Consider the following 13,742-nt stretch of genomic DNA (forward strand, 5'->3'; position numbering starts at 1 on the left):
CACAGGCCTGACATCTGGCCGGAGCACCAAGACCCTGTCAGTCACATGGCTCAGAAGAAAAGGGAGTAAAAAAGAAAGAAAGAAATAAGATAAAATAAAGTTATTAAAGTAAAAAACAAAAAAGTTATGAAAAATAAAAGAAAATAAAAAGTAATTAAAAAAATAAAGAATGAAGAGAGCAACCAAACTAAAAAACAAATCCACCAATGATAGCAAGAGCTATAAACTATATTAAAAAATGACCCAAAAGCAGAAAAGAAAAAACGGACACACAGAACCCTAGGACAAATGGTAAAAGTAAAGGTATAGAGACAAAATCACACAAAGATACATACACATACACACTCACAAAAAGAGTAAAAGAAAAAAATATATATCTATATTTTAAAAAAAGGAAGATAGCAACCAAATCAATAAACAAATCTACCAATGATAATAAACTCTAAATACTAAACTGATATAAACATAAAACCAGAAACAAATTAGATGCAGAAAGAAAACTCCAAGTCTACAGTTGCTCCCAAAATCCACCACCTCAATTTTGGGATGATTCGTTGTCTATTCAGGTATTCTAGAGATGTTGTGTACATCAAGTTGATTGTAAGAGATTTAATCTGCTGCTCCTGAGGCTGCTGGGAGAAATTCTCCTTTCTCTTTTTTGTTTGCACAGCTCCTGGAGTTCAGCTTTGGATTTGGCCCCGTCTCTGCTTGTAGGTCACCTGAGGGCATCTGTCCCCTGCTCAGACAGGATGGGGTTAAAGTAGCAGCTGATTAGGGGGCTCTCTCTCATTCAGGCCGGGGGGAGGGTGGGGTATGGAATGCAGGGAAAGTCTGCAGCAGCAGAGGCTGGTGTGACATTGCAACAGCCTGAGATGCACCGTGTGTTCTCCCAGGTGAGTTGTCCCTGGATCACGGGACCCTGGCAGTGGCGGGATGCACAGGCTCCCAGGAGTGGAGGTGTGGATAATGACCTGTGCTTGCACACAGGGTTTTTGGTGGCTGCAGCAGCAGCCTTAGCATCTCATGCCTGTCTCTGCAGTCTGCGCTGATAGCCGCGGCTCATGCCCATTTCTGGAGCTCGTTTAGGCGGTACTCTGAATGTCCTCTCCTTGTGCACCCTGAAACAATGGTCTCTTTCCTCTTAGGCAGTTCCAGACTTTTTCCTGGACTCCCTCCTGGTTAGCTGTGGTGCACTAGCCCCCTTCAGGCTGTGTTCATGCAGCCAACCCCAGTCCTCTCCCTGGGATCTCACCTCCAAAGCCCAAACCTCAGCTCCCAGCCCCCACCTGCTCCAGCGGGTGAGCAGACAAGCCTCTCAGGCTGGTGAGTGCTGGTCGGCACCAATCATCTGAGTGTGGGAATATCTCCTCTTTGCCCTCTGCACCCCTATTGCTGTGCTCTCCTCCATGGCTCCGAAGCTTTCTCCCCACCACCCGTGTCCACCAGTGAAGGGGCTTCCTAGTATGTGGAAACATTTCCTCCTTCACAGCTCCCTCCCAGAGGTGCAGGTCCCATCCCTATTCATTTGTCTATGTTGTTTTCTTTTTTCTTTTGCCCTACCCAGGTACGTGGGTAGTTTCTTGACTTTTGGGAAGTCTGAGGTCTTCTGCCGGTGTTCAGTAGGAGTTGTTCTACATGTAGATATATTTCTGATGCATTTGTGGGGAGGAAGGTGATCTCCACATCTTACTCCTCCACTATCTTGGAGGTCTCTCCGCTATATTTATTATTAGTACTTTTGCCCTTTACCCTTTACACTAGAGTTAAGTGGTTAATGTACAGCAGAGCATCTAACTATATTAAACAATACATGGGGAAAAATAAGTCTCTGGTTTTCACTCATGAAAATTTGCTACACCAAAGGATTTTTGAGCAGAGAAGTAACATATTACTTACATTTTGACGTGATCAACTTTGTCAGGTTGGTAAATTGACCAAAAGAAAGTAAGGGTGGAATTAGGAAAATCAGTTAGGAGGCTGTTGGACAAATCCAGGTAAGAAGTGACTGTGGCTTGGAGTTGGGTCTCTTTGGGTGGTGGGAATTGTTTAGATTCTATTTTGGAGACAGAGAGACAACAGTATTTTCTGACAGATTGGGTGTGCCATGTAAGAGAAAGAGAGGGGTCAAGGATGAGAAATATTTGTTCTAATATCTTTCAGTTGGTTGTCAATCAATGTCCACACATTAGCAGATCATGCCCATTTTGTACTAAGTTTCTATATTTTTGTTGGTTGCTTAATTCTTCTCCATCAGAGACTTTAGTGCATGCTTGGAAAAACTGAAATGAATAATTCATTCTCAGAGTTTAAGAAATTCTCTTTCAAAATGCTAAGTAAAAATTCAGCCATTGGTCAATTCGCTGATTTGACTATAAACATGAGAGGAAGACATAGGCACAATCTTCTGGCTTTATGTATTTAGATGTTCATCCTTTACTTAATGTACAATCATTATAATGTTGGTCTTTTGAAAAGAATTCATTTATTCAAAAACCCTTTGACGAGTGACCACTATATAGCAAACATTTTGCTAGTGCCAGAGACCCAGACAACACTGAGGCAAATTCCCTACTCTCAAGGAGCCTGCCATCTAGTGGAAGATGCAGAAATGTAATTGAGTAGGAGAATAAAATGAGATTAGTGATAGAACAGTGGTGGCTAGAAAGTTCCAAGAGGTCATTGAAGATGGCACAACTTAATTGTATCTAGAGAATTCAGAAAAACTTGTAGAAAGAGGAGGAGTTTACAAATAATTATGTAGGGAGCTGAGATGGGCATTCCAGATAAAGGAAGCACCATGTTGGGAGAAGAAAAGAGAATGGCCCATTTGGATGATCGCGCAGATATTAAGGCTAGAGGTTTTGGAGAATGTGCATGAGTGGTGAAAGATGAGTCTTGAAAGAAAAGCGTGTTATATCTTGAACACCTTTAGTTATGACAATGTGAGGTTTGAAATGAATCCTGTAAGCAATGGGAAGTAGCAAAAAGGTTCTCAGCAGGAGAACAAGTTGATTAGATTAAGGCTTTAGAAAGGTTATTCTGGCAAGGCTGTGTAGGATACATTGGAAAGAGAGGAGACCCAGGCCTGGGGAATCAGTTGGTATACTGCCGTAGTCCTAACAAGGAGTGATGAGGTCCTGCCTTGAGCAGTGTGGAGAGAGAGGAGAAGACATATAGAAGAGCTACTTTGAAGGTATACTTAGTCCAGCTTGGTTGAGAACAACATATGGGTGACTAGCAATGTCTAAGATGATGCAAGTAATCTGTATTTGGAAACTGAATAGATGACAACACATTATTCCATGTCAAGGAGTAATAGGAAGAGAAGCATTTTGAGTGGAATGGTGTGTTCAGAGTTTAAGAACTGATGGTGTAGCTAGGTGGAGATAACTAAAAAGCTATTTGAATTTCTGAGTAAAACCTGGGTGGTAAATTAAATGCCACTAATGAAAACTATCTTAGAGCTTAACCTATAATTTTCTTAGAAATATAGGAATTTGTTTTCATATCCTTAATAGCAATGGCAAAAACTTTTAGCTATACATATATTTAATCAGAATATTATTTTCATATCCCTGAATAGTAATGAAAAAACCTTTTAGCTACACATATAATTAATAAATGTATTTTATACATACCTATATTAAACAAAACAAGACAAAACCCAAAAAAGCAAATTGAGCGACAGAGAGGTTGTCTTGCAACAATTACAGTGAAACCCTGCTGGAAGCATTGCAAATGGAAATTACATTTTGGGAAGTATATATGTCAATATGTAGCAAGAGTTATAAAGATGATCATATGATTTTGCCTAGTAATCCTACTCCTGATGATTAAAAGCAAAAGATTCAGTGTATTTAATGAAAATTTACCTTATAGATGTGGTTTACATAAAAATAAGTTAAAAGGGAATGGTTTAATGTGTCTGTGTATGTGTTTATTCAGAGTAGAAACAGGAAGATTATGAAGAAACATGGCAGCATATTTACACAGATGTAAAAATAGTATTTATAATTGTCACAACTCTGCAAAACATGTATAACAATAGAGACTCACTGAAAAACATTAAAAACGAAAGCAGTCAGAATTGTAAGATTATAGATAATTTCCTTTTTCTTTTTTCCAAAATTTTATGTCAGGACAACTTTTCAAAATCTTTTAAAAAGGTATGTATTAAGTTAAAATAAGGCAAACCTGTGCATATAGACAGGCTCCAATCATCATTATTGAAATGTTTCTTTGGTATGTGGGGAGGCTGGTGTAAAGAAAGGCGATCACTTGAATGCGGGCAGAGGAGAGAAATAAGAAGATTAAGGCAGAGGAGTGAGGAACTCAGGGAAGCAACAGCATCCCTTCACCTCCCTAAGGTATCACTGGGCTTAGGATCCACAGTGGTGGAAGCCTCACGTCACAGCTGATGTTACATGAGGCAGGTGGGGGAGATGGACCACAGGGACCACTCCACCTTGTTTCCTTTACACTGTCCCTGTGCTGGGCCATGACACTGGCATGTGTGCAGTGGAAGGTTTTAATTTAGACTGGTGGCAGGAGATGAGACAACTATGTTTCTTCTGTGCACATATTTGGTTTCACGGACACATTAACCACAGGAGGAGGAGAAAAGGCCACAAGGTGTTGGGTTAGTATGAGTGGGGACAAAGGAACTTTTTTTTTCAACCAAAGAAAGCATCAGTATTGCAAAGACTTTCCGTGATTCCACACCCACCTCGAAAGCGCCCTCTCACCACAGGAAGTGCGCTGATCATTGGAGGAATAAAAGAGACTGAAAGGATCAGTTCCTCAGCCTCTCGCTGCACAGCTCATCAGGACCTCAGCCATGAGACTTCTCATCCTGGCCTTCCTCGGGATCTGCTGTCTCGCTGCATACACTGTGGAAGGTAAGTCAAAAGCTTATTTATGAGATAAGGAGCATCTATGTATGCAGGCAGTGGCCACACATTTTGGTTTTAACTCAGGCTTTGACTGGAGTATACTTTCTCCGACCTAAGCCTCAGGCTTCCCATGTGCAAAATGGGAATAATTTGACTCTAGGAGACTGTAGATTTCGAAGATAAAACTTGGTTACAGTCTGGGCTCCTATTTTTCACAATTGGGTGATTTGGGGTAAATTTCTTCGCCTCTCTGTGCCTGTGCTTACTTATCTATAAGAAGAATGTAATAACCGATACCCTTACCTGGGATTAAAATGAGGTAAATCTTATGATCACTTATCAGGTTTCCACACAAGTCCTAACTTCTTGATTAATGTTAGTTGTGGAATGGTGATGACGATTGTATATACCTTTGAAGCTTTTGCCTATTTAATATTGACCTTGATAAATTCTCAAAAATTTTGAGAGTTCACAAAGTGGGATTGAAGTAGATGGTTTATGTTCTGAAACAAAGCAATGTTCTATTAAAACAAAAATGACTGGTAGCTCACACCTTTACACCCAGGAAATCAATTTTAAATTAAATGTGTAAGAGAGTCTGTTATTACTGCTCTGAATGTTGTTCCCACTGATGATCAATTTCTTGAGTTTATAAGAGACCATAAGTGCTAACAAATATCAACATCTTATATACAGTCAGATAAGCCTACAAGACATACCCAGATGAGACTTAACTACACTGAGACTTACCTGAGCATTCTACACATATTTCTTCAAAGATCATTTTTTCCAAGCTGGTTGGAGTATATTTCTCCTTGTGGCTCTGGCCACAAGAGGGAATATCCTTTGGGTATAATTAATGTGTCAGTTAACTGTCCTTTCAACCTCCTAATCCGTAGACTTATTACTTAGACTAGAATATCTGAACCTGATCGTGGATGCCAAGGGTGTCCGTAAATAGAGATGGCAATGTCTGGAACTCCCTAAAATTGTGCCCCAAATTAAAAAAAAATATTGATGAAACAAAAACTTTAGGCCAAATGTCTTAACCATGGCTGGCTGGCATTTGTCTGAGAAAACAGGCTGCCATTTGGTAGAAACCCATGTACGGGTAGGGGAAATAAGACTGAGGAAGGCTGTAGACACTTGGGTATTTCCCTCTTTCACTGCGTTCAGCGACAGTTCAGCATTAAAAGTAAGTTGGCAAATGTAGAGGATTAAGAATGTGTAGGCTGGATATTGTGTGATGGAGAGAAGGAGAGCTGAAGAGCAATGGTAGTGGACACCTGGTCAGTTTCATGTTTATAAAAAGCCTTCTGATACCAGCAACACTATAGCTCAAACTTCATCAACATTGGCTATTATTTAAGATGCTTTTTTGCTGAATATTTCTCTGAGAAATATTCTCTGAGAATACTTGCTTCCCTGAGTAGCAAATGCCAGTCTCCAGCTTAGGAATAAATCAGCACTTAGAAACCCTTTTTAGATTTTAGAAAACCCTTACTATTATTAACTCTCCCAAGTTATTTTCCCTTCTCCAATGTAAGATGTTCTCTAAACTTAGAAGGTTTAATCCTCCGGGGCCATTTCTATTGAGGATGAGTATTTAATGAACTACTTCCCTTACATATTTCACATTTTACCATTTAAAATGAGGACACCTTTATTTATTCAGTCAAAAATGAACTACCTCTCCCACATTTAGTGTTGCCTTCCCCAAATTACTCTTTATCAGATCACTCTTTATTTTATTTACAGCACTCTAACATTGATAGTATTAACAATTATATTTTATTTTTGTTTGTTTGGTTTTCTTTACCAGGTGTGGGGACTGAAGTCCTAGACAAGAACATCTGTGTGAGTCTGACTACCCGGCGACTGCCAATTAAAAACATCAAGACCTACACCATCAAGGAGGGCCCCATGAAAGCAGTGATGTGAGTTGCTCTCCCCCAAATCTGGGCTTGATGGAACACAGTATATAGAAATGCTGCCCTCCTCAGGAAAAATGTCAACAAGGAGGAAAACCTCAACGTAGCCAATAGTCTTTCTGTTCTTCCGTATGAACCATGCCTTTACGTAGCCCCAAACAATGTTTATGACAAAAAATTGGCAACCGAGTGAAGACTATCACCCTCCTTTCTGCTTTATCTTAGCAGAAGAATCTAACTGGGAACCAGATGAATAATATGTTCAGTCCCGAGGGTTAGGTTTAGAGCTGGCTGTTTCAGATCAGGATTTGACCACAGAGACACACTGGTGTGGGATGCCTCCCTTCCCATCCTTCCCCTTCCCTGCCTTTCTCTGCCCTTATGGTGAGCTGGAGTAGAGTGCCATATTTTATCAGTTGCCATATCTCGAGGAATAGTGTCAACAACTAGCCTACATGGTACCGTTCTCTTTCCAGGATCTCATCTTCAGAATAGTAACTCTTCCCAACACACAATTGCAACTTTACCCCCAAAACTATGATAAAGAAATTACCTTTTGTCCAGAAAATAAGATGAGTGTGTTTTAATTTGGAAAAGAAGATGATATGTAATAATTGGACTAGATGACCTCAAATGTCCAGTTTAATTACATCACCTGGTAGCAATGATGAGAAAAGGAGCCTGCAATTTATGCTGAACCAGGGATCTGGGTATTACCTGGAGCTATTTCTCAGTTATGGGAAAATAGATTGCAGAGGAAAGATTTTCATTTATGTTCTCCTGAATCTGAAAGACTGTTTTGTCCAGTCATTTCTGCACAAGATCTCTTATATATGATCTGATCTTAACTTCTGGTCCCAAGACTTTGAGGATGTGACTAACTTTGTCTATTTTTTCTTTGCATTGCAGATTTATTACCAGACGTGGCCTTAAAGTCTGTGCTGATCCACAAGTTGAATGGGTGAACAAAGCAGTCCGAACAATAAAGTCCACCAGGAGAAATGTGAGCCAGACCAAGCCTACAGGAGCCCAGCAATCCAGCAATCCAGCTGTGACCCTGAGTGGGTAGTGACCCTCTGGCATCTTGTCCCCTCACTAGCCAGGCAGCTCATTTCCCTTTAAAGCTCATGGACTAATTACATTATATTCACCGTTTATAAAAGTGCTGCATGAGTCAAATTATTTTTTTAATATTTTTATGTCTTTCATATTCATTTAGATGCTCTAATTAATAAATATTTATTATTAAGAATAGTCCCAAAGTTTATTCATTACATATTGGGAAAAATAATACATCATTTGTGTTCTGTTTCTGTCCTAACTGTACTTTGTTGATGGTATCCATAATGGGAGAGATTTTGGTCAGTGTTTATCAGCGATGAAAGATATATTCATCATTTTTAGGTTCTAGAGTGAAATGGTTCTCTACACATGAGTCATAGTTGGCACCTCTGATAATGACAATTTAATATCTATTTCAACCTACACATGAGTCATAGTTGACACCTGTGATAATGACAATTTAATATCTATTTCAGCCTGTCTTCATAATGGAGTTCTTTTTTTATGGAATAAGCAAGAAAATCATCCAACAATTATTTGGTCCCCATACTGAGGGTTTGCTACTCAAAAAGTGGCTTCATTCAAGTTTGATCTGGAGCAAACACATACCTCTGTGTTTCATTTGATGTCCTGTAAAGGAAAGAAAACAAATATAACTTGCCAGTTCTTTCATTTGCCAAAGTAGCAAGGATTAGACTTTTGATGAAAGGATACTTTATTCAAACAAAAATCAGTTCTCCTCAAATTGGGCAATGATCTCACTGTCTTTCTGTGATTTCCATAATTGTCACTACTCTAGTTATCATACAAGTCATGCTTTTTTTTTTTTGCCAGTAAGGTTATAACATCCCAAACTGTCACCAGTAACATTTTTTGAATGTGATCACAATTTGCAGTAAAGTTTTAATTAAAGTTACTTCATCTGGTCACTAAACACCCCAGACTCATGCCCTCCTGTTCTTATTAAATTTCTAATTTGCTTCGTGTTTAAGACTCTACTATCCAAGTAGCTGATGATGTACACGTTCACTTCTATCTGACTTTAAATAGTTAAGAACTGATCAGGCCTTGATAACTTCAAGGGAAGAGAAAGGACTAACTGTTTTCTAGTCCTAAGGGGACACTCCACAATGTCAAGTATTTTTAGAGTGTTACCTGAGGGCAGCTTGTTGGAATCAGCTTTACTTCTAATCTCATCCAACTAGTGAACCACAGAGGAAACCATTAAAACACTTCCTCATAGTGAAATGTGGGGTCATCTATCCTTCCCTATTGCTATTTGCCCACAATAACTTTCAAAGCTGGTTTTTAAGAAAACACTGAGAAGAAAACACCTGTTTTATGAGGGGTGAAACATAGCAAAGTCAAGTCACAGAAAATGAAAGGAAAGTTTCCTTAATGAGCATGTACTTGCATTCCCCAAATGTCTCTCAAACCCTAGAGGTTTTCGTGAGTTAATAATAATACGACATGTGGAAGGATATGGGTAAACACAGTTTACTAACTTGGCACATTATCTAAGGTGGCTATGTGATGCTAAGTGGTTTCAACCAAATAGTGCACGTAACTTTTAACTAACTGACTCGATGTTTTGAATCATTTAGGTAGGACCTGTGTCTACTAACTATAGTGCTGTGGTTTAATGGATTTCAATTCAATTCAAAGAAATAATCTAAGAAGAAGAGATCTCAAAATATTAATTTTTTTTAGTGGCTGGTGACCCCCCTTTTGTGCTCTTGTGGTGTTTTATACTTAACTTTAACCTAAAACTTACCAATTTATATTGAAATTGCTTATTTGCCTGTCTGTGCTTCCCCCACCCCAATCCTGAAATTAGACTGGAAGCTGCTTGTGTGTATTATTACACCAGGTCCCCAGTGCCTAGCATAGAACTGTGTGTGGGGAGTCAATTGATATTTGTTGGATGAATGGGAGGAATAATATATATTACATTATTTCCTTCATTCTACTCTTTCATATTTCTAAAATTATATATAACACAAAATAAACTTTATTAACAGAAAGTTCAATTCAGCAAACATTTTTGGGTACTTGCTATAAGACAGTCACTGTGTTAAGCTTGGTATACATCAAGATAAGTAAAACACCACTTCTGCTCTCCAGGAAATCATAGTCCAGTGGATGACACTATGATGTAAGAAAACCAATTGTAGTCGAGCGTTTGAAACAGGTAATAATATGGGCATGCTCAAGAGAGAAGGGAATAATTATCCTGAGAATGTTCTCTAAATTTTTTTCTGAATTTATATATAATTATGAATGACTATTATTAATAAGAAATGGAGGATGCATCCTAAGTTTGAAGAAAGATGGTGTCACGTATTTCTCTCTTCTCTAGGAAATTCTTCCACTGTGATTGTAACATTTGTAGCGTATTCTATTCTTTCCTAGATATTTGATGTAACAATCAAGTGAGTATAAAACAATCAAGTGAGTTACTGCAATTTAATTGGTGAGAAAACTGAGCCACAGAGAGCTTGATTGTCTTGGCTAAGAGCACACAGTTATTGAGAAACTGAGCCTGATCTCAGATAGCAACTTTCTATGATATCTCAGCCTCAGGAAGGAGAGTGATAATGTACAAGTCTTCTTAGAGTGGGTATGATGTAGGCAATCTCTGAGCAGGGCCACATTATCTCACCAGTCTCAGATTTTTACAAATAAATTAGAAGTATTTGAAGACTATAACAAGTACTTCCCATTTGCCCTTTTCTATGCAATTATTTAAAAAATATTTTTATTTTATCAAAGTAATACATGAACATGGTCAAAAGTTTAAGTAGTACAAAAGGAGTACTAATGAAAATGGATAATTTCCTGCCCTATTCTTCCTGTTTTCTAACCTTCCTCCTCACAGACAACTGCTTTAACTCTTTTAGCTGATGGTTCTTCTGATAGTCACCTTCAAATCACCAATGTTTGGTCACCATTAATTCCTGGGCTATGAATTTGGGGCATTGTTTGTGGCTGCCTTTATGATACACGAGGATTTAGTTCACTTCTTCCATTCTCTACATATAATTATGTTGATATTTTAATTATCTATGTTTGTAGATTTAGGTAATATACCTATCATTTATTTCTTATTTGGTCAACTGTGGACAATACTTCTTGACTTTCCATTTTGTAATATTGTTCTGTTGTCTATAGCAAATACTTAAATAGTTTTTACTATGTAACCAGCACTATTTCATTGATTTGCAAATGTTAAGACATTTAATCACATTATAGACCTCAGTTAAAGACAAAACACCTAAGACATAAACTATTGGCTTGTGTTGAATAGAGTTCAGATTTGAACCCATGGAATCCTGGCTCCAAGTTCATGCTCTTGACCACTATGTCATGCTGCCTTCGTTGCTTTAGGAGCCAGTTTCCTGAAGACCAAACCATATGTAATATATCCATGAAAAGTCTACTAAGACCTACATGATATTTTCATTTAACCAACCTAATTAATTAATTAGCTCATTCATTCAGTAAATATTTGTTGAGGGTCTATTATATGCCAGAGGCTGTAACCATAAGCAGAACAAAGCCCCTGCTTTCACAGAGCTTACATTCTGATAAGATGTGCCTTCTATTCCTTACTCCAGGGTATTTATTTATTTATTTATATTTATTTTTTTATATTGAAGTACAGTTGATTTACAATGTTGTGTTATTACTGCTGTACAGCAAAGTGATTCAGTTTTTTATATATGTGTATATTATATATGTATATTCTTTTTTATATTCTTTCCCATTATGGTTTATCACAGGAGATTGAATATAGTTCTCTGTGCTATACAGTAGGATTTTGTTTTTTATCCATTCTATATATAATCGTTTGCATCTGCTAACCCCAACCTTCCACTCCACCCCAGAGTTCTTTTATCTACTCACTCAACCAACAGATTCTTACTGAGTGCCTAACGTAGTTCAGACACTTTGCTGAGCACTGGAACGCAGTGGTGAAACCAGACACAATCCTCACCTTCAGGGAGCTTACCCAACTAAGCAGACAATTTCAACAATACTGTAACCTGTGATGATAGGGGAAGCAGGGAGTGTGAAGTTTGGGCAGACAGGAGCAAACCTGTCCAGGTCTTAGCAGGTGGAGAGGGTCAGGACAGGCTTCCCCTTGAAAATACCTTTTAACCTGAGACCAAAAGAATGAGTCAGAGTTATCCAGGGGAGTTCAGTGCAATCCAGGCAAAGGAACAAGCAACACATGAAAAGACCAGCAGGCGAGAGAAATCCAGATGCATTAAGGAAATGAAAGTAGTTTAATATGACTGAGGGACAAAGCTAAGCCTTGACAAAAAAGAGAGTGTGAGCAAAAGGTGAGGTTAGAGAGATGGAGGAGATCACCAATGGCTTTGTCTGCCAGATGGAGGAGTTTTACTCCATCCTAAAGGTAGTGGGAAATGACGCTGGCTGCCAGGTGGTAAACGGTGTGCAGAGAGGAAGACAGGAGCTGGGAAGACAGTTGGGAAGTGGCTCTGGGCTTGATAACTTTTGAACTTGGCCTGGCATGCTGTGACACATTTTTCCTTTTCCTCATGTTTTTTTTCTGCTTAGCCCAAGAGCACATTAACGATGCATAATTGCCTAACTCTGGCTGTGTAGCCCCGCTGTACATGCCAAATGCCTCAGACCAGCAAATCCAATCACTGCTTCTTTGGATGTGGGGAGCCAGGTTTGAGATGGGAGAATATTGCATTTATGGGACTTGCTTTATTATTTACACTTTTTTATTGGCTGAGCTGAGATTGGATCTGTGTAGTCAAGATTGAAGCCAACCACCAAGAGGAAGGGGAAGGCAGGGTTGAGAGGCAATAAACTTGATATCAGTTATTCAATTTTCTGAATATTTGTGGAGCACCTGCCTACTACAAGGAGCACAGGATCTAGTCTGCTATCATAAAGCCCATGATCTCATGGGGAGAAAGTGCAGTCACCGAAGCCTTTCCCACTTGAATGTTCCAAACAACTTAGCTCAGGGCTCACCTCCTCTTAGAGACCTTTCTGATGTCCCCAGCCTAGGTGACACCCCTCTCATGGGCCCATTCAGCCCCTGGGCTTACCTCTACTATGATTCATATTACTCTGAAATACAAATTTATTTTTCTTTACTTTCTATCTTACTTAGTAGTCAGGGTAGGGACTGCAAATTTGATCTCTGTGTAGCTAGTACCTGGTATAGTGCCTGGCACATCATAGGCTTCCAATAAATTTTTGGGGAATATACACTACATTATACGTATCTGTACCTTAGCAGTTATCATAAAGAGCTATAGGAATGCAGAAGAGAGAATATTTAAATCTGTGCTGGGAAAGTTAGGAAAAGCTCTGCAGAAAAGGTGATATAAAAACTGTACCTTTAAACCTGAGAAGAAAAATGCCAGGATGAAACAGTAGGGGTGGACACTCCTGCCAGAGGGAACTGTGTGAATGAGAAAGAACAGAGGCAGGTAAATCAAGGCCTGTTCAGGGAAACTGCTCATTTCTGGGGTAGCTGGGATATAGAGCTCAGGAATCACAGAGGAAAGGAAGCCAAGGCTAGATTGAGATCACCCAGAGTGCCATGCCAAAGGGTGTGATTTTAAATAGTGGGTCCCAGGGAGCAGCATAATCAGATTTGACTTGGAGGAGGGCAGAAAATGGTTGAGGGTGGAGGGGAATAGTGAAGTGAACACTGAGTCAGGTTGGAAAAGATGGGTCCAGGCTGGAGGATATGGTGGCCTGAATTAGGCTGTAGCAGTGAGGGGCCTGAGACAGAATTAGAATGGCTTGGTTATCAACTGGATGTGGAGAATAAGTTAGTTGGAGGAGTTGAAACTGCACTGAGGTT

The 13,742-nt window shown here is 39.2% G+C and overlaps 1 protein-coding gene across 1 annotated transcript; it reads left to right on the forward strand.

Annotated features, from left to right (window-relative positions):
- Positions 1–4,789: 4,789 nt before the first annotated feature.
- Positions 4,790–7,993, forward strand: LOC112398058 (lymphotactin-like). Its single transcript, XM_024742445.1, has 3 exons — positions 4,790–4,898; positions 6,715–6,829; positions 7,733–7,993. The coding sequence occupies exons 1-3, from the start codon at positions 4,838–4,840 to the stop codon at positions 7,890–7,892; spliced, it is 336 nt and encodes a 111-aa protein (XP_024598213.1). The 5' UTR covers positions 4,790–4,837; the 3' UTR covers positions 7,893–7,993.
- Positions 7,994–13,742: the final 5,749 nt, after the last annotated feature.

This window comes from Neophocaena asiaeorientalis, unplaced genomic scaffold (genome assembly GCF_003031525.2).
Source record: "Neophocaena asiaeorientalis asiaeorientalis breed wild unplaced genomic scaffold, Neophocaena_asiaeorientalis_V1.1 scaffold99, whole genome shotgun sequence".
In the NCBI taxonomy this organism is placed as follows: Eukaryota; Metazoa; Chordata; class Mammalia; order Artiodactyla; family Phocoenidae; genus Neophocaena; species Neophocaena asiaeorientalis.